At 35.9% G+C, this 27,604-nt stretch overlaps 1 protein-coding gene and 1 non-coding gene across 7 annotated transcripts in view; both read left to right on the top strand.

Annotated features, from left to right (window-relative positions):
• The first annotated feature begins 723 nt into the window (after window positions 1–723).
• Window positions 724–27,604, top strand: part of RC3H2 (ring finger and CCCH-type domains 2) — a 66,567-nt gene continuing 39,686 nt past the window's right edge. For all 6 annotated transcript variants that reach the window (XM_043982652.1, XM_043982655.1, XM_043982653.1 and 3 more), the window contains exons 1-8: window positions 724–950; window positions 9,549–9,845; window positions 10,403–10,520; window positions 12,443–12,676; window positions 14,232–14,407; window positions 21,035–21,235; window positions 22,112–22,244; window positions 22,377–22,495. In XM_043982652.1, the coding sequence (XP_043838587.1) occupies window positions 9,615–9,845; window positions 10,403–10,520; window positions 12,443–12,676; window positions 14,232–14,407; window positions 21,035–21,235; window positions 22,112–22,244; window positions 22,377–22,495 (1,212 nt within the window). In that variant the 5' untranslated portion in view covers window positions 724–950; window positions 9,549–9,614. The remainder of the gene's footprint in view (window positions 951–9,548; window positions 9,846–10,402; window positions 10,521–12,442; window positions 12,677–14,231; window positions 14,408–21,034; window positions 21,236–22,111; window positions 22,245–22,376; window positions 22,496–27,604) is intronic.
• LOC122745104 lies at window positions 21,906–22,017 on the top strand. Its single transcript, XR_006355393.1, has one exon. It is a non-coding gene; the product is annotated as a small nucleolar RNA SNORD90 (small nucleolar RNA).

Below are 27,604 nucleotides of genomic sequence, written 5' to 3' on the forward strand. Positions count from 1 at the left end.
ACCTAAAGGATAATCATTCATCCATTCATTCTTTTTGGCTGGGCAATGAGGTTTAAGTGATTTGCTCAGGGTCACACAGCTAGTAAGTGTTAAGTGTCTGAGGTCGAATTTGAACTCAGGTCCTCCTGAATCCAGGGTGGGTGTTCTATCCATTTCACTACCTAGCTGCCCCACAAGGATAATAATTTAAGACATGAAAGTCTCCAAGAGATATTAAATGACTTGCCTAAGATAGTAAGGAGCTGGACTCTATTTAGAAGCCCTGTCTTATGTCACTTTTGGCACTTGCTGCCAAGGACCAGCTTGATTTGAATTAGGGTCAATAATGTTTGCAAAATAGGATGGAAGTTACATGTGTCAAATCCTGCCACCTTTGTGGGGAGATGTAGATGGAGAGAAATCAAATCTCACCATTGTCCTTGAGCCATTTCATGGACGGCACCTTAAAATACCTTGGCCAACTTTAGCTTGAGACTATAATGTGGGCTGCAACAAAACACAGTTAGATAGACTGGAGTTTCCCAGAAATCTCTCCTTCAGTCCTCGTTTCCCAGAATGCTCCTGTTTTGCTCCTTCATCACGTGATAGGGGTGGGTTAACCTGAAAGCCCTAAGGGCGAAGCAAATAGTAAGGAACTAAGCATGCGCGATCTCGCGCGAGTTGGGGCGTGTCTGCTCGCGAGAGCATCCCGGGGCCCGGCTCCCTCCCCGTCCGCCTCTCGCGAGGAGGAGGAGGAGGAGGCGCCGCTGCGGCCGCCGCCGCCGCCGCCGCCGCCAACACCGCCGACGCCAACGGGGTTTTCCCGCTTGCTCCCGATGGAGTTTGAGGCCGCGGAGCCGCAGCCGAGCCGTGCCCCGGGGAGAGGAGGCGCCTTCGTCGCCGACCCCCGTCACCGCCGTCGCCCCGGGGCTCCCCGGAGCGGCCCGTAGCGACCCCGCCCGGGCCCTCAGGTAGGGCGGACGGGCGGGAACCGGGGCCTGGGCCCGTGGGGAGGCCGTGAGGGGGCGCCCTGAGAGAACGTCTGAGACTGACAGCGTCTGGGCCAGCCGGGCCGGCTAAGATCTTTCCTACTCCCTTCTGCTTCTGGGCTCCCGCAGCCACCTCTGTCTCCTCAGCTGGCTGACTGCAGCCGGAGGGGCCAGTCAACAGCCACTCTCCCCTCCCCTCGCCCCGCCCAGGCGGGAGCTGTGGCCTGCAGAGAGGGGCTCCTGGAGGCAGGGTCCCACGGAGCTGTCTAATGGACCTCTATTCTTTCTCCCCTTATACCTTTTCTTTCTTCCTTCCCTAATATCTTTCCTTTTCTCCCTCCCCCATATCCCTCCCTGTTTCCCTTTTCCTACCCACTCCCCCTCTTCCTCCTTCCCCCTCGTCTTTGCCCATTTCTCCTCCCCCTTTTTTCCTTTCCCCCTCCCGTTTTCCCTTCCCTTCCCCACCTCTCCCTTCTCCCTCTCCCTTCCTTCTCTTCTTTTTCGTCTCCCTCCCCCGTTTTCCTCCCCTTCCTCCTGCTCCTTCTCCCATGTCTGCTAGTCTCCTATCCTTCCTTCTCTCTCACTCTCTCCATCTGTACTCCTCTTCCTTAATCATTCAACATTTATTCCCCCTTTCTCCTCCTTCACCCTGTTTTTTCCCCGTTTCCTTTTTGTCTCTTTTCTTTTTTTCTTGTCAAAAAGAAAAAAACAACAACAAAAACCACACCAATAGAGACTAGGTATAATTCCTAAATTAACAGAGGATCATGATGTTTTAGAGTTTGAATGGAGTTATACATCATCAGTTCTGCCTGTGTGTCATTTCTTCTGAGGCCCAGGTAGGGGATGGAATCTGAGTTCTACATGAGTAGAAGACCCTCCTCTTTCTTTACATTCACACACACCTGTCTTTTTGAAAAACAGCCTCTGTATTTTGACCAAGCCAAACAATGCACCTTGGTGCCATGTAAAGGGGTCTCAGCAGTAAGAGGAGAGAGGATTGGCTACAGGATGGCCCTGGGGATGTGACTAGGATAATTGAATGAAAGAGAGCCAGGGAATTTATTTATTGGTGTGTTTGTGTGTTCTGCGTTTTCCCCCCTCCTTGTGGGAAAGCCTCTTGGGGCGACTCTTCCACCATCTTAGAGGAATGGTGTAAAGCATCATTGTTTTACAGGAATTTAAAACGGAACTGGGTATCACGTTAGAGAATGTATTAGAGGAAATAGTATCTACTTTTCTTCCTTAGCATTAAGGAATGGAAAAGGTTATGATGGCCATCTTCAAGTTTAGTTTCAATAATAAGCAATGTGACATAAACAGAAAAGGGTCAGGAATAAAAATAGATCTAAATGTAGTATTTGTTATATGGAGTATGCCTAACCTGAATCCTCACGTCCCTCTCATGGGCATTTTACTAATACATGTTAGAATTCTTTCTTGGATCACATTTGGAAGCTATTGTAACCCATTAAATCTAACCTCTTCTCTTGTCACCCCTATATCATAGTTTTTCTAGTTTGTATTCCTTTTAACATTAACATATCAGTTTGGGGGAAATTACTAGAACAAAAAATGTCACATCAGTTTCTGTTATATTTAGAAAAAAATGGATGTATTCAACAATTTTGAAAACCACCCTATTCAAGAACACATGCACTAAAAGCCATTAACTGTTGATCAGATGGCTGTATTAATTGGACAATTTACTTACTTGATTGCCAGCTTCTTATTTTGCTGTATTTGCCACTTTAAAACCAACATTTTAATGGATTTTTTCTTTTGGTATTATCTTTATAAGTTTTTTTTTTAACTTTAAAAACCTTAGAAATCTGTATCGTAGTTTTAACAGTTTAGAGTGTTAAAGTTCTAGCAATATTCCAAGCAGTATTCTTTTATTGTATTAGCCAGAAGCATAAATTTTCCCCCCATTTGAAAAATTAAGCAAACAGTGTTAATGTTGTCAGTAACTTCTTAATTGTCCTTATTATGTCTTTAGAATTATGTGAAAGTCTTTCTTCAGAGTGACTTTTGTTCACTCATTACTTTTAGTAGAGAGACATCCCTGGAGCATAAAATAAGGTTGCTTTTTAAACCCTGTCTTCTAGTAATGTAGACCGGAGCATGGCCATTTATCCAAGAAATAAATTATTTCATTAAAAATAGACAAATGAAAACAAGCTTCTTGATAGAGCATCTTGTTGAATATTAGCCTGTCCCTCAAGGGATAAAAAGCTTGACTTTCTCGAGGAAGGATAAATATACACAGCAAAAATTATTGGATATGATGAAATAAACAGCTCTGCCATCTAAAGGGGATAGGTTTTAATTTTTAGTTCCTGTAAGTGCTGAAGGATCTTGAATGTTATAGGGAATTGTAGCTATAATAAACAGGAAAAAGTATTAGTGTTTTAGAAAATATCATTGGAAGTTTAATCTTAAATCCATTAAGTAATTGATTAAAACTCCAGAATGACTTGAGCAGTAGGATTTAAATAGATGAAGTGTGGAGTTCTTTAAAATGATATATTTGAGCCTTTTCTTGCTTAAAATCTTTTGTGCAATTTAGAGTACCAGTTTAAAGCTCTTAGATTATTTCCTTTGTTTCTTAGTTGCTGAAATTTCAGTCAAGATGATTTAAATCAATTTAAAATTCCTATCTATGCATTTTAAGGTATCTAAATGTAAAAAGGCAAAAGAATCAAGTTTTAAATCTTAGGACTAATAATTGCTGTGCAACCCTAGCTAAACCACTTAATCTCTATGCCTAAATTTCCTCATTTGTAAAGTGGTGGCAATAGTACTTATACTGACAGGAAGCCTAGCATGGTGAAGAGAAATTTTATCTAGGAGTCAGCAAGACTCTTAACCTCTCGGTGGTCCAGACAACCCTCTAAGTTGTAGAAAGTTTATTGGATCCACAATGGTGGAAGAAATTATCTTGCCAAGCATTCCTTAAACCATGGCCCAAGTCCCCCTAAATTTCACTATTCTGTCTCTCACAGGAATATTCTTAGGAAAGTACTTCGTAAATTTGAAACTACTACTATTCATAATAAATAATACCTTTCTTTACTTAAATTCCATTGTAAGCCATCCATGCTTTTTCATCCTGACTTTTTTTTGGGGTCTCTTGTTTCTATAAATCCTCTAATGTTCTGGTAGCCTTCTATTAGTTCCTTTGATATCAGTGAAGTTACTTGGGCTGTCCATCTGTAATTTCTGGCTGAATGACCTACTCTCTTCCTTTTCTAGGTACATACAGGCAGGATCATGCTTTTCAGAACAAGATCAGAGTTAAGAGATTATCCAGTTGTTACCCCCCACCCCTACCCCCACCCCCATCCCTCTTTCCCTATTTTATGTGTAAAGGAAATTGAGGTTCAGAAAGGTAAAGTGACTTGACCAGGGCCATATTGATAAGCATATACAAATCTTAGATGATGTCTTATTTATAGCTTTTTATACATGATTTAAAAACCTAATGCACATATTTGAGACAAAGATTTAATTTGCAGGCTAATTTACATATAATAGCTGAACTTCAATATAGTTTTTGTATTGTGGATTACTATATTTCTATTCATATAAAATAGTGGGTTAGGAATTTTTGCAGTGGTAGAATCCTAAACCATTTTCTACAGTAGTATGAAATCAAATATAACAGTGAATTGTTCTTGTTAACAGATTATGATTTGTCAATAACAGAAGGTGAAATTTCTTAAATGTATATATAACATTTACATTTTAAAGTTATTTTGTCCTTTTATCATATTTGTGAGAGAAATTAGTAACTTTGCTGCAGTTTTACATGTCCCCAAATGACACAGAGGGGCTTACAACTTGAAAAGCTATTAGAGCAGAAAAATTCCTCAAGGTTACATACATTCTATAAAGCATTTAAGTGCCTACTGTATGCATAACTGTGCTAGGCACCAGAAGAGCAATATATCAAATTTAGATTTTTAAAATTCCCTATTTAGCTGCCCTATAATTACTATTAGTAACTATTAAAAGTTTACTAAATAAAAATTAAGTTGAAATATTTTGCTTAGTGCTTTGAATGATTGAAATTTAGAATTTTTTTTCTTAGATATTTGTTGTACTTGGGAAATTTTCATTTTGTCTTTATACATTTCTCAGCAAACCACATTGTTCTCATAGTAATTAAGTTAGAATTTTACAAACTCAAAGTTAGTTTATTGGGTTTCAGTTTAAGGAGTTTATATGATTACAGCTCTCAAGTACTTAATTTAAGGGCTTTTCCCCAAGAAATTTCCAGATTAATTTTTTTATCCCTTTTGCCTCATGTTTAAAAAAAAAGCACTATTTACATTCGGGATTTTTAAAAAAATCCTCTCTTAAATAGATTAAAAGTCTATTTATGCTGCAACACCAATTAAGATTACAGTAGGGGCAGCTGGGTGGCAAAGTGGATAAAACACTGGCCCTGAATTCAGGAGGACCTGAGTTCAAATTTGGCCTCAGACATTTGACACTTAATAGCCCTGTGACCCTGGGCAAGTCACTTAACCCTCATTGCCCTGTGCGTCGTTCCCCCCCCCCCCAAAAAAGATTATATTCAGTGACATGAATATCCTCCCATATTTGGCTTGAGCTGCTACATCATTTTCATTTGTCATTCAAGTTATGTGGAAGAGTGCAGTGTTGATCATTTTGCTACCCTCAATATATTTACCGAATGAAGTAGTCATTGTGAATCTGAATAGTCTTTATGGCTCTGCTTTTCATAAGTATATTATGCATAAATGAGTATATAGCTTCATTCAGAGTTGATTCCCTCTATCTGGAAGGAAATTTACCCCAAGTTTTTTACAAATAAATTTTATCTCTTATTTTGTAAAGGCATTCATTTAAATTCATGAGGAAATTAAATTGCTTACATGTTTTTATACAGTTGTTATCAATTCTTCAGAAGCTATATTAAAGGTGGTTTGGGATGCGAAAAGTTTTTGAATTTCATTATTTTAGCTCAGGGGTTCTCAGACTTTTTCCACTTGTGACCCCTTTTCACCCAAGAAATTTTTATGTGACTCCAAAATAAAATTTTTTGTAACCCCACCTCATGGGTTTGTGGCCCACAGTTTAAGAAACTTTGATTTAGCTGACTTCAAGTTTGAATTCTTTTCCAAGAAATTTAAACTTGAAACAAATAATGATTGTCTTCATAAAATAGTAAGAGTTGGGGGCAGTTGGTGGTACAGTGCATAAAGCACTGGCCCTGGATTCAGGAGTACCTGAGTTCAAATGCTGCCTCAGACGCTTGACACTTACTAGCTATGTGACCCCAGGCAAGTCACTTAACCCTCATTGCCCCACCAAAAATAAAAATAAAATAATAAGAGTTGAAAGAGTATCTTAGATGAATTTCTACTAACTTAATGGACATTGAGAATTTGCCTTCTGAATTAGTATTTCTGAACAAGTAAGCTGTAAAATAGGAACATGTGAAATATTTTAGTGGTCCAACTTGACTGAATTAGAATACTCCACAGCAGATGTAAGGGAAAATGATCTTTTCCCTTAATAGCATTGAAATATTTTTTGGGCTGTAGGTACTGATGAGTTCACATGTTTTGTTAAAAATCAAGCATAGAAGCTGATAAAATTTATTTGTAATATTGGAAATAAACTATTTAAAATTTTTTTTTATTTCTTAGATGTGGGTTTAACATTGTGAATCTGGGAGGTATAAATCTGCCTAGAGAGATTTGAGAATTTATTTTAGAGAGAATTTATAAAAGTACCTTACAAACTTTTATATCTAGTAATTCAATTTTACATAAAATATTTGGAATACTTTAAGGTCCATAGACATTTAAAGCACAACAACAGGAACAGAATTTTCCCCTTGAATTTTTTGGGGGAGGCATTATATATTTTCTTCAATCTCAGACTGTGATTTTTAAAACCTTTAATTGCTGTGGTGCTCACTAAAGTATGAGCCAGTAAACAGTTCTCTGTACAAAGTATATTATTAGCTGTGTTATTGTCCCAGATGCCCATATTTCTAGTACTCAGAAAACTTTCTATCAAATTTACATAAGCACTTTTTAATTGTCCTGGATTTGAGTTAGGAAGTGTTTATGCAATATGTAGTATTTAGACTTTATATCTGAATGCTTTCAAGTTAGAGACAGTGCCACTAATGATAATGCCATGTTCTTAGATATAGATTATTTGGAGTTCAAAGCCCTTTGCTCTATTATTTCTTGAGTCTTCATACTGTTGTATTGGAACAAAATGATAAGACTTGGTGTGCTCATGGATTTGGGCATTCTTTTCATTGACCCTGTGGCTCTTACAGGATTTTGTGGTAGCTTGCCTACCACTGATACTTTTTTTTTTTTTTGGTGAGGTAATTGGGGTTAAGTGATTTGTCCAGGGTCACACAGCGAGTAAGTGTCAAGTGTCTGAGGCTGGATTTGAACTCAGGTCCTCCTGAATCCAGGGCCAGTGCTCTATCCACTGTGCCACCTAGCAGCCTTCACTGATACATTTTAAATACCTTTTACAGATGAGGAAACTAAGATCCAGAAAAGTCAAATGATTTGCCTGAAGTCACATAGGTGGTGGCAAACCTTCTAACTCCAGATTCAGTGGTCTTCCCAAAGAGATGATAAAGATTTGCAAACTTTTTTTGGAAACAAAAAAAAGTACTGTGGGAAACTTTGACTTAGATTTAGAAATTATAACTATGATAAGTAATACCTTTTTTAGTACTGTTTAGTATTTTATTTCTGTAGAGAATATCTTTTCTTAATTGACTTTGTTCATATTAACATTTGAAACCATACAACAATATAAAGACAACTTGCTCATATAAGTTGATTTTAGTTTTATATCAGCCTAGGAAGTAAAGCTTTACTAGTTATCATTGTCATAACCTTGGTTAAGTATAACTTTTTCTAAGACTCAGTTTCCTTTTCTGTAAAACGAGGGAGTTAGATCAAATTTGTTATGTTAGATTAGATTAGGTGGCCTTTGTTCAGTTAAGCTCCAAATCTTTTATCCTGTGATCCTGTGATTTGTTATCCTTGGAGGAGCATTACATAATTACTTCTTTTTTTGTTTTCAATCAGTAAGTCAGTCGATAAGCATTTATTAAGTGCTTACTATGTGCCAGTCTTGGCTATAGATCTGCTCCAGTACATCTTTCAGATCTCTAAATTTAATAGCTATCCCATTCTTCCTATATTATGTGAAGGTAGTATAATGTAATGTTTATCCAGATTCCTGAATTTTAAGATTGACTCAGTAACTAACTAGCTACATAATCTTGAGCAAGTAGTCTCAAATATGCTGGGATTCAGTTTCTTTATCTGTGTCATGTAGACTAAGCTACTTTCCAAAGCCGAAAATCTGTGAGTAGATAGGTATGTTCACATTTCTCTTTTTTCATACAGTTTGTCTGAGGTAGCTATTTGTAGAAGCAACTAAGAATATAATAAGCTCAATGCGGGCAAGACAAGACAAATGTCTAAGTTTTCTATCTTCCTCCTTTTTCTTCCCTTTATTGCTGTCTCCCAACAGTATGTAGTATGTACTTGTTAAATTGAATTGTATTTTTAAATGTGGTTAAAAGGTTACTCTTTAATTCCTCAATTTTTAAAATTCAGAATTAATGTGACCACAGGTATACAAGTAGTGTAAGGCTTGAGCTTTATGGAAAAACTGTGCTTCATACCTATAAGAAAGAATTCTCTTACCAGTATCTAAAATTAAAATCTCCAGATCTGGTAAATCACTTCAGTTTAGATCATTCTAAGAAAACTGGACCCATAACACATAAGTGCCAGATATATGAAATGAATTAAAACTGGTTTTATAGTTTTGAGCTTTTATTATTTTTATAACATTAATTTTAGATTATAGAATATTCTCCTATCAGTGTACTCTCAGATCATAGCTAGGCAAAGTAACACTAAAATGTTTTTAAATTTCTTGGATTCTTTAAAAATATACTTAACTTTTACTACAGGTTGTTATTATTGCTGTTTCTATTTTTTTACCATTGTATTGAATGGCCGAAGCAACATGCTCAAACTTTTAAAATTTCTTAAGTAATATAGAAAGTTATTTGTTTGGTGTGTTTTCTTTGGCTTTTACTAAATTCCCTCTGCCATTATAAATATTCAATTGGAAAATAATTTCTTTCACTTTAATATAAAATCTGGATTTCAAGTGGCTGTGCACCCCTACAAAAATGAAGGAAACAAAATCTGTTTAAACTTTGGTCGTTGTCAGTTAAGTTTATTGTCATGGCATTTCATGTCTTGAATTGGTTTATAAAGAATGATTGTTATGCAATTTTGTTTTCAGACAGGATTATTGAAGTTTTACTGTCTTTCAGTTTCAGTTTAGTTCAGTAATTGAGTGGCAACTAAGCATGAGACTCTATGTTGTCTTAATTAAATTATTAAGTATCAAAAAGTAAATAAAATGTACTTAGTGTTTTAGCTTATATGTCACATCAAAAGTGGCTTTTACAGTGTTAATTTTGAAGATATGGAAATAATCTTTTGGGGGGTTTGTTTTCTGTTTTTTATTCCTATCCAGCTAACATAACACTACACAGTGAAATAATGATCTGCTAGACTGCTAAACAAGCATCCAGTTTCCACAATGCCTGTGCAGGCTGCTCAATGGACAGAATTCCTGTCCTGTCCAATCTGCTATAATGAATTTGATGAGAATGTGCACAAGCCCATCAGTTTAGGTTGTTCACACACCGTCTGCAAGACCTGCTTAAATAAACTTCACCGAAAAGCATGCCCTTTTGACCAGACTGCCATCAACACAGATATTGATGTGCTTCCTGTAAACTTTGCACTTCTCCAATTAGTTGGAGCCCAGGTAAGACATAAAGTTGTATTGATTGTTGTTTCAGCCTTATGTGAGAAGTAGGATAAGAATATTGGACTTGCAGTTAAGATAGGTTTGGATTTGAATGTCCCCTCAGAAAATTCTGCTTTGTGATATTGAGCACCCAGTCTCATAGAGCTTCAGTTTCTTTATCTTCTCCTTCCATGGGGATAAGGATACTTGTACTACATGCATTAATAGGGCTTTTAAGAGGAAGGAACTTTGTAAATAATAAAAGAATTATGAAAATATTAATTGTTATGTGTTCAGTAACTTAGTTTAGGGGAAAAAGTTTTTGGAAAATTTGAAATTCATAGAAAACATCAGCATTGAATCAGTTTTGTTAAAGCCACTTCCCTCTGGTCCTTAATTTCCTTATTTATAAAATAAATGAATTGGATTAGATGATCTATAGTTCATTTACAGGTGTTGACACTATGATTTGATTCTGTTGTTAGAATTATATTTTATGCAAGGCAAGATTATCATTATATATATATAGAAGTGAATGTATTGAAGCTGTATTTATGAAAAGTTTCCCTTTTTAGGTACCAGATCATCAAACAGTAAAATTAAGTAATCTAGGAGAGAACAAGCATTATGAGGTTGCAAAGAAATGTGTTGAGGATTTGGCACTCTACTTAAAACCACTAAGTGGAGGAAAGGGTAAGTTTCTTAAAAACTGTCTCTGTTGTGGGTAGGATTTGATGGAAAATTATTAACCTTGGATAACAGCATTGATACCTTGATATGAAGTAATGAAATTCTTGAAATGGATTTGACAGAAGATCCAGCTGTCTTTTTTTTTTAATTAAAAAATTTTTTTTTTTGTGAGGCAATTGGGGTTAAGTGACTTGCCCAGGGTCACACAGCCAATAAGTGTTAAGTGTCTGAGGCCAGATTTGAACTCAGGTACTCCTGACTTCAGGGCTGGTGCTCTATCCACTGCGCCATCTAGCTGCCCCCCAACTGTCTTTTAATTGTGAACCTAGATTACCAGTTAATTAATTTTTTATTTCATGGAATTTATGGGAGGATTTAAACAGGAATCATATAGATTGGATAGGGATGGAAGACCTGCTTCTTTGCAGGAGTTGTTCATGTTGATGAGAATTCAGATCCATCAAAGTAAGTAAAAATAATCTAACCACAAACCAAAGAATAGGGGAAATATCCAGATTCCTCAGTCAAACTAGTTATATTTATTTAGAGTTCTTAGAAATATAAATCTTAACAAATCTTGCTAAGGAGAGCTTTCTTGTGTTCTGTGAAACTTAGATTTCTTCAGTTAGTAATGGTACTGAAATCCAGTTTCCAGCCTTTATGAGCCATTTGTGTAACCCTGTGCAAGTAATTTAATCTCAGCCTTTGTTTTGTCATCTCTAAAATGTAGATAATAATATGTGTATATTTGTTTTGAGGAGAGAATTTCACAAACCCATAAATATGTGCTACCATCATTGTTTTCATCATTTTGTTAATAAGATATGTTCTTGTCATTTGAGAAATACCAGAGAATTATGAAATGTGATCTCTTACTCAAGAAATTTTAAAATCCTGTGGTTTGTTACTTTGCTTTTAGATAGGATTATGTGATAGGTCCCTGAAGACAAATGTCTTGCTTTTAAATGAAAAGAGAAATTTATAGCTGCCATTAGTAACCAATAATAGCCAGGTAGACTGTATTGTCTTTTTATGTATGACTGCTAAAGGTGGTGAGCTGGTCATGCAGTAAAAGTGAAGGATAACAGATGGATAGTCTGAGTATTGCCTTGTTATCTATGAAATATTAAAAAGCTAGAGGAACAACTCCAATGTGTGGGGTAGATTCCATATGGAAGATACATGGAAGGGCACAGATAAAAAGCACTCAGGATGTGAGGACTTGGATAAGCTTACATTGGAGAGAGGATCCATGTTAATGAGATTACTAATCTATCAAAGTATCTCTTAATGGAGCCAGAAGACATTCTTTAGTCTAAATGCAATAAAATATCACTTGACCATTATATGCATACCAGAACCCAAGTTATCTTGATAGTGTCCAGACTATCAGAAAGCAGGTATTAGTCATTAGCAATGCATATACCATGATAGGGTTGAAATAGTATCAAATTGTGGATCTCAAGATTTGGGTTTATATCCCAGACTCTGACATTGATAATGAGTGACTATGGTCAGGTCCCTTTCCTTCCCTTCCCTGGGTCTCATTTCTGTGTTAGTAGTTTTTTTTTAGCTCTGAATATTATAACCATCTCTAAGAGTTTTAAACATTAATACTGTTGTGGGATGGGAGTGAGAAACTAATAAACTCAGGGATTATAGCTCAGTTAGTGAAGTAAAAATGAAACATTTTTATTCATTCATTCATTTATTGGTGAAGTAATTGGGGTTAAGTGACTTGCCTAGGGTCACACAGCTTAGTAAGTGTTAAGTGGCTGAGGCCGGATTTGAACTCAGGTCCTCCCTAATCCAGGGCCGATGCTCTATCCACTGCGCCACCTAGCTGCCCGAAACATACTTAAAAAAAAATCTTCAGCTCATCTTTACTTTTAAAATCTTAGACTGTTTTGTTTCTCTTTCGACAGGTGTTGCTAGTTTGAATCAGAGTGCACTGAGCCGTCCAATGCAAAGGAAACTGGTGACTCTTGTAAATTGTCAACTTGTGGAAGAAGAAGGTCGTGTAAGAGCCATGCGAGCAGCACGATCCCTTGGCGAAAGAACTGTAACGGAACTGATTTTACAACACCAGAACCCTCAGCAATTGTCTGCCAATCTATGGGCCGCCGTCAGGGCTCGGGGATGCCAGTTCTTAGGACCAGGTAAAAGTTTAAAAAACTTCTTAGAGAATACAATTATTGGCAGGTGTAGAGATAAATAGCTTTTAAAATCATTTTCAACCTTGCCAGGAGAAATCAAGTAATTTACTGATAGATTCATTGCAAAATAGTTTAAAAGAATGTCTGTAATTCATTGTCACATCATATTTAATAAAATTATACATATTTAATAAAATTATACATCTGCTCCATTGTTTTACATTTTTATTCACCAATTTTAAGATTAACACTTATTCTAAGTACTTCGTGTGTTCTATCAAAAATTTTGTAATGAAATACTTTTATGAATTTCCTCCATTCTCATTTTCATTCTTACAGATTTGTTGTTTTTTGTGGTGGTTTTTGAAGATAATGAATGTTTCGTTTGTATAGTGGGAAGCCTAAGGATAATTAGAAGGAAACTTGTATGTGGATGCATCTTTACATTTAATTGACAGCGTATAGGATAAAATGTATCGTTTGTGTAGAGTTGAAGAATAGAAGACAGTGTCTTGATACTTTGCTCTACTTTCATTTTTTTTTGCAGGGCAATGGGGGTTAAGTGACTTGCCCAGGGTCACACAGCTAGTAAGTGTCAAATGTCTGAGGCTGGATTTGAACTCAGGTACTCCTGAATCCAGGGCCGGTGCTTTATCCACTGCGCCACCTAGCCGCCCCCGCTCTACTTTCATTTAAATAGAAATTGAGACTAAATAAATTTCTTTCTGTATTAAAAACCAGTCTTGGAGTCAAGAAAACATGACTTCATGTCCTGCTTGTGACACAAACTAGCCATGTGATCTTGATAAATTTACTTAACCTCTCAAGGACTCACTCAAGTCTCTAAGACTAATTGCAGAGAAAATATCCATCTACATTTTTGCAAGACCTTTTCACCCTTGGAGTTACCCATATTGATGAAATTATGGGTTAGGATTCCAAAACACATTTGCTCTACATTATAAGTTGTGTCTTTTCCATAATAATTTCAGATTTATTCCATAAGATGACTTGTTAAGTAGCTAGGTGGTACATAGATAGAGTGCTAGGCCTGGAGTTAAGACCCAAATCTTGCCTCAGACACATACTAGGTGTGTGACCATGTGCAAATCACTTAACCTTGGTTACCTCAGTTTCTCATTTGTACAATTAGCTGGAGAAGGAAATGGTAAATCACTCTATTATTTCTGTCAAGAAACCCCCAAATGGAGTCATGAAGAGTTGGACACAACTGAAATGATTGAACAACAAGTTATAAGGACAAAGAATTTTCCTTATTCAAATAACATTTTCTGGCATTTTTTTGTTTGCCTTTTAAGATTTTAAATTCCCATTGATATCTAGGTAATTAATAAAGAATAAATGATAATTGCTTTTTTCTTTTAATCTTTTATATGAATTGCATGATTACAATATCCGACCATATTAAATAGCATAACATTTTGGGTAATTGCCATAAACTCCATGCTGGAACATAATGTGCTGTTTATGACAAATACAAGATTACAGAGTTCTTCAGTTAAAATTATTTTTGTGTTTATGATTTAATTGTTTCCAGCTATGCAAGAAGAAGCCTTAAAGTTGGTATTGCTGGCCCTGGAAGATGGTTCTGCCCTTTCAAGGAAAGTTTTGGTACTTTTTGTTGTCCAAAGGCTGGAACCAAGATTTCCTCAGGCATCAAAAACAAGTATTGGTCATGTTGTGCAGCTACTGTATCGTGCTTCTTGTTTTAAGGTATGATACTTAAATTAAGAATGACAGCTTGTGTTTATTACCTTGCTGATTTTAAACAAAAATTGCCAAACACTAAAAATGAGATATGTAAACAGGCAAAAATTAAGCTTGCTTTTTTAATTTATTTTTTAAAGATCCCACTGTACTTATTATTTATTATTAAAAAACATTTGAATAAGTATTAAAAAAATCACCTTAATAGGCTCTTTTTTTTAACATAAAAGTATTTTTTTTTATTTTCTAGTTACATGTAGAGATAGTTTTCAATTTTTTTTTTTTTTTAGTGAGGCAATTGGGGCCAAGTGACTTGCCCAGGGTCACACAGCTAGTAAGTGTTAAGTATCTGAGGCTGGATTTGAACTCAGGTACTCCTGACTCCAGGGCTCTATCCACTGCGCCACCTTCACCATTTGTTTTTATAAGATTTCTTATTCTAAATTTTTCTCTCCTTCCCTTCCCTCTGCCCTCCCCAAGACAGAAAGCAATCTGATATAGGTTATATATGTACAATCACATTAAACATATTTCTACATTAATCATGTTGTAAAAGAAGAATCAGAACAAAAGGGAAAAACCTCAAAAAAGAAAAACAAAAAATGTAGAAACAGTATGGTTCAGTCTGCATCTAAATTCCACAGTTCTTTTTTCTGGATGTGGAGAACATTTTCCATCCTTTGGAATTATTTTGGCTCATTGTATTGCTGAGAAGAGTTAAGTCTATCACAGTTCATCATCACACAATGTTGTTGATATTCTGTACAATGTTCTCCTGGTTCTGCTCATTTCACTCAGCAACAGTTAATGTAAGTCTTTCCAAGTTTTTCTGAAATCTGCCTTAAACTTGCTTAAAAAAAAAAAAGTCAAAAATCTTTTTATTAATGCCTATATTCTTTTTTGGGTTTTTGTTTTTTTTTGGGGGGTGGGGCAATGAGGGTTAAGTGACTTGCCCAGGGTCACACAGCTAGTAAGTGTCAAGTATCTGAGGCCGAATTTGAACTCAGAACCTCCTGAATCCAGGGCCAGTGGTTTATCCACTGTGCCACCTAGCTGCCCCTCCCTATATTCTTTATGTCTGTCAACTCAATTCTCTCTGCCTCTCCACACCCCCACTTTCCTTTCACCTCTCCCTAAGTGCCTCAGGAAAACATCTGATACACTTCTTGCTTCTGACATTATGAACAATGTTTTGTGCTATTCACCAAAGTCTCTGCTTTGTACATTGATTTTGTTAACTGTCCTCTAGGAGCTTCTTTTTTTTTTTTTTTTTTTTTGGTGGGGCAATGGGGGTTAAGTGACTTGCCCAGGGTCACACAGCTAGTAAGTGTCAAATGTCTGAGGCTAGATTTGAACTCAGGTACTCCTGAATCCAGGGCCAGTGCTTTATCCACTGTGCCACCTACCAGCCCCACTTCTTTGTGTTTTTTTTTAATCATTCATAGTTTGACTTCTTTTTAGTGATCTTTTCATTTGCATTTTTATAGTCATTATGTGTTTCATTCTCTTGGTTGTATATATTGTTGTCTTGCTTCCTAAGCTTGCTTTTTCCTGGTTGGAGCTCTTTTGAATCAATACATATTGGAGTTTAGAAATATATGCCAGAAGTATTTCATATTTCCTCACTAATATGGCATTCAATATTTCCATTGTATTCATTGTACACTTGAAGCTGTGATTGCTTAGAAAATGATCATTACACCATTGAGCCTCCTATAACTGTTATCATAAACCAGAAGATTATACTATGTGTTATTATTTCAATATTTATGGTTTTTTTCCCCACTAAGGCTTATCCTGAATTGTGGCATGTCACCTTCAAATCATAAAATTTTATACATCTCTTGTGCTTTTAGCATAGTATATCACACAATTTTTTCTTTTAAGTTTTAATTGATGTCTTTTGCTTTTTACAAGTTTGTTTCTTCTAGTTTCCTTCCCTTTCCCTCTCCAAGAGAGCAATCTTATTAAATAAAGAATATTTTTAAAGAAAAAAAAGGAAGAGAAAAAAATCCAGCAGAATCAATCAGTAAATTGAAAAAGTATAAATATACAATGTTTCATACTCATGGACCTCCCAACTTATGCACAGGAATTGGAGGAAGTGCCTTTTCTTACCTTTTTTTTTTGGAGAAATATTCTTTGTAATTTTGCAGTATTTTAATTGTTTTGTGGTTCTTTCCATTTGCATTGTTGTCATTTTGCATATTTTACATGTTTTTATTGTTAAGAAATTATAATATATAATTTCTTTCAGTTTGCCTCCCATATCTTTACTCCTCCCAAACAGCCATTACAGATAACAAATAATACTTCTAAAAAATTAAAAGAAAAAGAGGGGGGAAAATCAGCATAAATGGTCATAACATTGAAAAAGTCTGAAAATATGTGCAGTGTACCACATTTGTGAATCTTCTGCCTTTACAAAGGAGTGAGTTGGAACCGTCTTCATATCTCTTCTTTGGAACTATGTTGATCTTTACAATTTTGCAACATTTCATTTCAAATTTTTTTGTGGTTCTTTCCATTTACATGTTTGTAATCATTGTATTGTTTTTCTGGTCTCTGCTTACTTTGCTGTTACTTTACTCAGTTCATGTAGAAATTCCATATTTTTCTGTATTGATCACAGTCATAACTTTTTGGAGTACAGTACTATTCCATTATATTCACATACTGTAGTTTTTCTTAGCCATTCAGTTGATATATATTTACTTTGCTTCCAATTCTTTGCCATTGTGAAAACTCATGTCATAAATATTTTGTTTTGTATGAGGATTTTGCTTTATCAATGGCCTCCTTGGGGTATAAGTCTAGTAACTGAATTTCTCAGTCAGAGGGTATGGATATTTTAGTTACTTAATTTGCAAAATTCAAATTGTTTTCCAAAATGATTGTATTGTTCACAATACCAACAATACTACTGTGCCTATCTTTCGTTAATTCCTTCAACATTGACTTGTTTCTTATGCTTTTGTTATTGTGTGTTACAAATTACAGCTATTTTGTGCTTAAGCTTGTGTGTCATATTCTCTGCTATATTTTAAGTGACAAAAGGATAGGGACTAGTACCTAGCATAATGATTTATATACAGTATGTTCTCAGTAATTTCTGATTGAATGAATTGAGTGAGTGAATTTGAGTGATGACAACTGACCTCATCATTCAACTGAAATTGTTCTCTTTAAAGTTACTAGTTACTAATGATCTTTTTTTCCCCAGATTATATATTTTGGAGTGATTGTTGATCATTGCATTGGTTAGAGTTCTTTAGTTATTCAGAATTGTTCCTTTTTATTTTGTTATAGTATAAGTTCTCCTGGTTCCTCTCACTTTGCCTATCATCATACAAATATTCCCAGGTTTATCTGGACTCATTTCTTTCTTCATTTCTCATGGCACTTCATTTCCTACTAAAGGGGTGTGCCAATTGGGAAATGACTGAACAAATTATGGTATATGAATATAATGGAATATTATTGTACAATGATCCCTTACCAAGTCTAATTTTTCTTTTCTTAGCCATCATTCTTCTTGACCTCTCTTGATTTGACAATACTGATTTTCCTCTCTTCTTAGATACCCACCACTTCAGGGTTTCCATGACTATTCTCTCCTAGTTTTTCTCCTATGTGTCTGACAGCTCCCTCTCAGTCTGCTTTGCTGTCTCATCTATATTGTGCCCTCTGACTTTGGATATTTCCAAAGGTTCTCTATTAGGCCTTCTTCATCTCCTCTATGTTCTTTTTCTGGATAACTATCAACTCCCATGGAAGATACATCTTTATATCTTAAATGTGTTGTACATGTATACACACACACACACACACACACACACACATACATACACACATACATATATAAAATGTATTTTATGTCATATTTATATTAGAAATAATAATACATAATAGATACGTTATATATAATAGATAACTATATAATAGATTTGCATATATGTGCATATCTTTCTATTCTATATATATGTATATATGTACATATCTTTCTATTTCTGCTCTCTCCTGGCATCTGTCCTATATCACCAGTTGCCTATTGGACATTTCAAATTGGACTTCCCAGAGACTTCTTAAATTTAACTTGTCTAGAACAAAATTCATCTTTCTCTTAAAACCTACCTTTCATCCAAACTAATCTATTAATGTTGAAAGCATTCTCATTCTTGTAGTCTTCCTAATGTGGGGACCAATTTTTAATTGGGGAGTGCTAGCTAAGCGGCTCGCTGCAATATTGGGACAAGGAAGGAAACTGACAGCCTCCCTCAAAACAGAACTAGATTTATTTTAACAAGAACGAACTTAAAAAAAAACCAACAAACAGGATCAGTAGGATATAGGGAAAGGAAATAAAAATGGGGAAGGGGAAATTATAATACCTTTGTAATGATTAGAATGATGCCACCTACTGGAGACTTGCTGTGGGAAAGCTCTGCCATGAGGAAAATGCCTCAGAGGCATTGTGGCTTTTCCTTGGCGTCAGGAAATGACATTTACTCATGGGTGCTGTCTATCAAGGCTACCAGCCAATCAACTTGAGGAGCCTTCTATTTTCTGGGAGGAGACAGGAAGGAGGAAAGGGAGCCTGCGCGGAGAGCTCTAGCGCTTTTGGGTTCCTGACTTGATGGTGGTGGCAGCAGAGGACTTCACAGGAAATTTGAGGAAAGATAGGAATGCCAGGCTGTTGGAATTCTGTTCTCAATCTTTTTCTTTCTATTTTCCAACAAACCCTTAAAAACCTAAACTCGTTTTATCAATGATTTTAATCAGTTTCCCCCAAAACTGGGGGAACAGATTAGAATCCACATTTAGAATCTTAAATTACACACCTGAAAAATACCACCGCCCAGGAATCAGCTGAAAATACGCAGCAGAACACCTGTTGCTTTCTAGCTTCCACCTAGAATGCCCAATTCTCCTCCCCCAAACCTAGAAACACCCCACATAGTCCCAGCCACTCTGACAGTCACATGACTGCCCTCACTAGGCTTCCAATCATTATAATTTTGCCAGGCTTGTTGGCGAGTGGTGATGATGCGAGGTGCCAGAGTACCAGTGGGTGGAGCACCATGAGGTTTGCAGAGCCCCAGGCCAGTGCGCGCTGAGGCATAAACACCTCAAATAACAATTAATTCTTTACACTAGGTTCAAAATTTTTCTGGTCTATTAACTCTTCTTCATACCACACACACGTATCAGTTGTCAAATCATATAATTTCTATGTTCCCAATATCTCTTGCATATTTCTTCTTTTCGTATAGCTATGGCCCTAGTTCAGACCCTCATCATCTCTCATCTAGATTTTTATAGTAGCTTCCTAATTGGTCTCCATGATAAAAGTTTCTTTTCACTTCAATCTATCTTATGCAGTTTTGCCAAAGTAATTTTCCTTAAGTGCAGATCTAGCCATGTAATTCCCCTCTCATACTGAAATCTAGCTAAACTGGCCTCTTTAGTGCTTACATACAGTGTATTATATCCCATCTCCTTGTGTTTGTACTGACTGTCCTGCCCCACTTGCCTAGAATGTACTTCTTATCATCACCTCATAGAGTTTCCCTTTCTTCCTTAAAGATGTAGTTTAAGCACCATATTCTACACAAAAGCTTTGTGGGTGCCCCATCTCTGCTAGTCTCTTTCTCAAAATAACTTCTGTTTAACTACTATGTAAAAATGTGTATTTATTAACTTTATATTTATGCCATATTTATACATCTGCTTGTCTCTCCATTAGAATGTATGTTCCTTGTGTGTAGTGATTGTTCCATTTTTTTCTCTGGTATACCTAGAAGCAAGCACAGTGCCTAGCTCATAGTAGGTATTTAATCAGTAGTTGGTAGTCTTTTCTAAAATTTTATTATTACTATTGACTGAATTTAGTTTCTTAATACTTTATTAAATAATTATTGACATTGTGAAAGCCAGCATGCTTATTGGGAGCTGAGGTTCAAATCTTTCCCTCTGAGGCATATTATTTATATAACCCTGGGCAAGTTACTTCAACTTTTAGTGCCTCAAGCAGCTCTCTAAGACATTAAGTTGCAGAACAGTTGCTGATTTACATTGATAATATAGTGGCCCTATATCATTGAAATTATGTGTCTGCTCCATGAGCATAAATGTGGAAGGACTGTATTTAGAGGTTCTCATGAATGAGACTGAAGCATATTACACTGAACTCATGTAGAATCATGTAGAAATCTGAAAAAATTTAATTTACAATGTTGGTCTTAATCATCTCATTTGAGTCGTAAAGTAATCAAATCTTAACTGACTTTATTGCTTTCTTAGCAAACAAATCCTTACAGAAATGAATATGATTATAAATTTTCAGCTTTGCAGAAAAAAGGTCGTGTGTACAAAGGTTTGTTTTATACTTTACAGAATTGTGTAATACCCCATCAGCTATGGCAATAAGAAATTCCACTTAAGTTCTATATTATTGTTAATATGTATCCATGTACTCATTCAGACAAGTTCATCTCCCCTTTTTTCTTCATTAGAACAAAAAAAGTTTGTGCTAGTTTCTAAAATTTTATAGGGAATTAGTCTAGGTAATTTTCTGACCTGTTCAAAAACCTGGAATTTTTTGTTGTATTTGTTTTTCTTAAAATTTTTCAGGTCACAAAAAGGGATGAAGATTCTTCTCTGATGCAGCTAAAGGAAGAGTTTAGAAGTTATGAAGCTTTGCGAAGGGAGCATGATGCTCAGATAGTTCATATTGCTATGGAAGCAGGGCTTCGTATATCACCTGAACAGTGGTCTTCACTTCTTTATGGTGATTTGGCACATAAATCACACATGCAGTCCATCATTGATAAGGTTTGTCAAGTGAAATGTACTGATTTTATTCTTTATATATAAGGTAATAAAAATTCCTAAATTCAGCTTGCAGCATGAACAAGGCTACCAACTATTTAAAGAGATATTTATATAATTATGTTAGAGCCTTATAAAAATTAGTTTTTTTTCTCATACTCAGGATTCATAGTCTGGAACTGGATTCAAGTTCATATTTTGCCATTTAGCTTTTTTTTTTTTTTTTTGAGGCAATTAGGGTTAAGTGACTTGCCCTGGGTCACACAGCTAGTAAGTGTCTGAGGTCAGATTTGAACTCAGGTCTTCCTGAATCCAGGGTCAGCTTTATCCACTCTGCCACCTAGCTGCCTCTACCTTTCTTACCTAGATGTGGATTGTTGAGCAAATCATTTTATTTCTTTTTTCTTTCTTTCTTTTTTTTTTTTTTTTAGTGAGGCAGTTGGGGTTAAGTGACTTGCCCAGGGTCTTACAGCTAGTAAGCGTTAAGTGTCTGAGGGCGGATTTGAACTCAGGTACTCCTGACTCCAGGGCCGATGCTCTATCCAAATCATTTTATTTCTTTGAGAACTCAGATTCCTTACTTGAAAATTGGGGAAAATACCAGTTCTACCTACCTCACTGGGTTGTCATGAGAAAAACAGTTTTAAACTTGAAAGAAATATGGAAATGTGGGTTATGAGTTTTCAAAGTGTCTCATGATGAAGTTTCATAGGGCAGATTCTGAGATGGGAATTAAATTCATCACTGATATTCATTCTGTGAAATCTGAAGACACATGAAAAACTGTAAGAGAAAAGAAGTGTGGGGGGAGTGAAATAATTTGAATATAAAATAGTTATTTGTGATAAGTTGAATGGCTTATTGTTTTCATTTTTTCAGCTTCAGTCTCCAGAATCCTTTGCAAAGAGCGTCCAGGAGTTGACCATTGTTTTGCAGCGTACAGGTGATCCAGCAAACCTAAACCGATTGAGGCCTCATTTGGAGCTTCTTGCAAACATAGATCCTAATCCGGGTATGTGAAGCAAAGCCCAATTTCTTGTAAATTTTGATTCTATCCTTTTCCACAAACCCTTTGAAATTTTTTACAAAAATGTCACTAAAGCAGAATGTTGCTCACATATTTTCTTATGTTGCATCATATCAGATGCTGTCTCACCAACTTGGGAACAGCTAGAAAATGCAATGGTTGCTGTCAAGACCGTGGTGCATGGACTTGTGGACTTCATTCAGAACTACAGTCGTAAAGGCCATGAGACACCACAGGTGAGAATAGTATGTGTTTTTCCGACTTTTATTTGACAATTTCTAAGTAGATATTGGGGAACTAGGTGGCATAGTGAACAGAGCCTTGCCTGGAGTCAAGAAGACCCATCTTCCTGAGTTCAAATTTAGCTTCAGACATTTAATAAGCTATGTGACCCTGTGCAAGTCACTTCACTCTACCTCAGTTTCCTCATGTGAAATTAGCTGGAGAAGGAAATGGCAAACTACTCCATTGTCTTTGTCAAGAAAACCCTATTGAGCTCATGAAGAGTCGAACACAACTGAACAATGACTGAACAACAACAAAAGTTAATGATAGCTCTTAAGATGTGTTCCTAGAAGAGTCTGTGACATGACTCCCTCTTGGCCTTCTAGTCCTTCCTCTTATAGGAAACTAATTTTTTAGTGACATTTGGGTGGTACAAGTGGAAAATGATCTAGACTTGGTATTAGGTAGACCTGAGTCAAAATCCTGTCTCAATTACTTACTAGCTGTGGGTAAGTCACTTAACCTCTCTTGTAGCCTTAAATTCTTCCTCTCTAAAGTGGGTATAGTAATATCCTATATCATAGGGCTGTTGTGAGCAACAAATGAGATAATTAGATGTGCAGAGTCTTCTGCAAAATATTTTAAAAGTTACATAAATTTGTACTAATAAATAGTACTAGGAGCAATGGAAGTCCTTAACACTCATCTGCAGGAGTTTGAAGACAGCCTTATATAGGCATTCACTTTATTTAAAAATATTTTTGTCTTCAAGAAGTTTTATCTTTTGCCAAAGGTAGAATAAAATGTGATTATCAGAAATATTTTATGGTATTACTACCATCCAAATAAGTTATTAGTATATTAGTATAAATCAGTGGTTCTCAAACCTTTTAGCTTCAAGATATTGTTATGACTCAAAAAATTACTGAGCGTCCCTCATATCAAAACAGCTTTTATTCATGTGGGTTACATCTGTTGATAATTTTCCATTTTAGAAATTAGAATGTTTTAATATTATGAAAGTAGTTTGTACCTAGGACCTCCAGGGATCACTGACTATACTTTGTTAACCACTGGTATAAATAGATGACACATATGGTTGGATGCACTTCAGTTTCCTGTCCTGATAGTTTCAAAGTAATTGAGAGGAAATTAATATCTATTTTGAATAATTTTCTTTTTTTTTAATAAATTTTTATTTATCTCTATATCACCTAGATTTCCCTCTTTATTCTCTCCTCTCTCAGGGAGCCATACAAGGAAAAAAGAGGAAGAAGAGCGGGGAAAAAATCTTATTTTTTGGGTCATTTTGTAGCATTTTTTTTTTTTGGTGGTTTGTGATTAATCTTTTGAGTTATATTGTTGTAGTCATTGTACATACTGTTTTCCTTGCTCTACGGAATTTACTTTGCATCAATTCATTTCCTTTAATGCTTCTGAATATTTATTGTTTCTTATAGCACTGTACTATTCTACTGTATTCATGTCCCAAAATTTGCTTAGCCATTTCCCAAATGATGGACATTTACTTTATTCTAGTTCTTTCCATAAAAATTGCTACTATAAATATTTGGGGATATATGGAGCCTTTTTATTGTCAATCTCCTTGGGGTATTATGCCTAGCAGTGGAGTCTTGGGGTCAAAGAATATAGACATTTTGGACACTTGATTGGCATAATTCCAAATTGCCTTATAGAATGGTTTTACTATTTACAGCTCCATCAGCAGTGCATCAGTGTATAACATTGATATTTCCTATTATTTATCATCTTTGCTGAGTCTGATATAAAACCTCAGGGTTCTGATTTGCATTGCTCATATTAATGATTTGGAACATTCTTTCATATAATTGGTAATAGTTTGCAGATCTTTTGAGAGCTGTATTCTTTTGACTGCTACTTTATTGGGCATGGCTTTTAGTCTTATATAGTTTGAATTCATTATGGGATATGGTATTAGATGTTGGTCTAAGCCTAATTTCGACTAGATTGCTTGCTTTCCAGTTTTCCCAGTAGTTCTTTTCAAAAAGGGAGTTATTTCCTAAATAATTTATGCTGAATAAAATAATCCTGAAGTTTATTGAACACTGGGTTAGTAGCTCCATTATTTCTGATTCTCCCTTTTCTCATCTGTTCCATTGATCTATTTTTCTATTTTTTAACCAGTACCAAAGGGTTTTGATGTTTCCTGCTTCATAGGCATTCCCATTTCAAAGAAAATGATGCCAAATTTTTAAAGGAAATCTTAAGAATAATGGCTTTAAAAATAATTCAAGTAAAAAAAATAATTCAAGTAGTGCTTTTTAGAGTAGCAAAAACTTGGAAATAAAGATGCCAATTGACAGGAGTCTGACTATACAAATTGTGGTGCATGAATGTAAAACCTGTTCTAATAACTCCCTGTGCTGTAAGGAACATTGAATATGACAACTGCAGAAAAGCATGGGAAGACATGAATTGATACAAATTGAAGAATGAGGAAAAATACATACAGTGACTCTAATATAAATGAAAACAAAAAATTTTCAGAGTTCTTGTCATCAATTGGTTATGTCTTCTTGTACAGATCACAACCCATTTTTTTATTTTACAGAAGTATCTATTCAGTGCTGGAGAACTTGTCCATATTTTTTTAAAAACAATTTTTTGGTTTCTCCACTTAGTTTATCCATCTTCTAACCTTTATTCACATTATGTGATGAGTCCTATTTTTCCTCCCATTTTTATTTTTCCTTTATGTCTTTTGTAGTATGTGCAAGTCATCACTGCATAGTATGCTTCAGCATCCTTACATCTTTTCATATGTGTCTGTTTCCTTTTTGTCCCTCTTCAATTTTGGTCTGATGTCTTTGTGTTCACACCCTGCTACCATTCTCTTTTTTCTCTATGCCATCCTTCACACAGTTGTCAGAATAATCTCCCTAATGCACAAATCTAAAAGTAATGTTACAGAAATACAGTATATAATTTGAGGGTATCCTAGTGCCCATCTATTCTAACCCATAACTGACCAAAAATGCTTTATACATCCCTAAAAAATGTCATCTAATCTCAGCTTGAAAAACTCCAGTGAAAGTGAAACCATTACCTCCAGAGTTAGCCTATTGTCTTTTTGCAAAGCTTAGATTGTACGGTATTTTCCTTACACCACGCTTAATACAACTATTGTTTCCTACCGTTGCTCCTAGTTTTGCCCAATAGAGCCAAGCCAAATAAGTTTAATTTCCCTTTCTACATCATTGCCTTTCGTAGTCTGGCTGTTATGTTCCCTTTAAATGATCTCCACACTAAACAACCCTAGTTCATTTAGATCCTTGTGTTGCAATAATAATAGCTAACATTTATATAGCTTTTACTATAAGGAAAGGTACTATATTAAGTGCTTTAAAATTATTATCTCTTGATCTTCACAATAATCTTTGGAGGTAGGGGCTATTATCATCCCCATTTTACAGATGAAGAAACTGAGGCAGACTACTTTTTTTTTTTAAAGGACAGGGCAGTGAGGGTTGTGACTTGCTCAGGGTCACACAACTAGTTGAACTCAGGTCCTCCCAAATCCAGGGCCGGTGCTCTATCTACTGCGCCACCTACCTGCTCCCAGACTGCATTTTTTTTAGTGAATTGCTCACATTTTCACAGCTAGTAAGTATCTGATGTCAGATTTGAACTCAGATCTTCCTTAGTCCAGGTCCTAGCACTCTTTCCACTGCTATCTAAATAAGCTTAGGCTTGTCTTTATCTTCAATAAAATTTGGTTCCAGAACATGTTATGTATATATAGGCTTGAGCAGGGCAATATATATCTTAGGATTTATTTTGAAGAGATTAAGATCCTATTACCTTTTTTGGCCATCTCACACTTTTATATCTGTTTAGACCCTCCCACAGAATCCGTTTTCTATTCATGCTACCTTTATTCTGTATTTTGAATCCCATTGTAGAATTTTATATTTTTTTCAATTTCATTTCTTCTCTCCACTGTTGTGACAGTGTGGCATAATGGATATAAAACTGGCCTTGGTGTCAGGAAGACTTTACTTTATCATTAATTCAAGTGACAAATTTATTAGCTACTCTACTTTTGGAAAGGTGAAATCATTGGGTTATTGTGGTCTCCATTGCTGAAGTGTTGTGTTCCCACATCAAGTGTGTAAAGTTTCTTAAATGCTAATTGTTTCTCTTGTCTACATGATCAGTTTTATGCTCCTATAACAGTATTGTTGTTTTTGTCCTTCTCTTCACTTATTTAAATGCTCTCTACCATATCTGGCCCCTAAGTGTCTGTATTTTTCATGTAAATATTCTTTTTGGGGGGGGGGGTGCAATGAAGGTTAAGTGACTTGCCCAGGGTCACACAGCTAGTAAGTGTCAAGTGTCTGAGGCTGGATTTGAACTCAGATCCTCCTGAATCCAAGGCCAGTGCTTTATCCACTGTGCCACCTAGCTGCCCCCTAGGTAAATATTCTTAATGTAGAATGCTACTCTCTCTCTCCTCCCTGTAATGTATCTTGTTCCTTTTAGAGTGAGGGGAGGGGAAACCATGGGATGTTTAAAAACTTTGGAATAGCTATTGGAGAGAATGGGATAATGAGTTGCTTAGGGAGATGTAGAAGGATTGCCTAGCAGTAGTGAGGGTGAGGTTGAGGTTGTATAACAAAATTTGTAATGGACATACTCAGAATGGTTGGATGATTTCCTCTACCTTCATTCAGCAACATACATATGTATATGCAAAGGCAGTGGATGATGAGAGCCATATTGCTGGTGCAATCAACTACATAAGGGAACCAAAGGACTTAAGAAAACAGTATGTAGTTGAACTGGTTCACCAAGGATTCACAAAGAGGAAAAGAGAGTGGCTAGTGCTGGAGTAATGGTATAGTAGGGAACTGAGGGGTCAAGGGATTAGAGGTGTGTTTAAAGAGTAGATTTTGGTAAAGGAAGGCAAGAAGGAGAGGTAGAATGCAAATAGATTATGATTGAATAAAGGGATTTCAGAATTCTTAAACACAGAAGTGCTTTATTTGTAGGTGATGGCAAGATTAAGAGTGTGACTATCTTTTTGTGTGGCTGAGCTTAAACAGAGGAATAGGTCACTGAAAGTAAATATGTTGAGG

Source organism: Dromiciops gliroides, chromosome 2 (assembly GCF_019393635.1).
Source record: "Dromiciops gliroides isolate mDroGli1 chromosome 2, mDroGli1.pri, whole genome shotgun sequence".
Classification (NCBI taxonomy): Eukaryota; Metazoa; Chordata; class Mammalia; order Microbiotheria; family Microbiotheriidae; genus Dromiciops; species Dromiciops gliroides.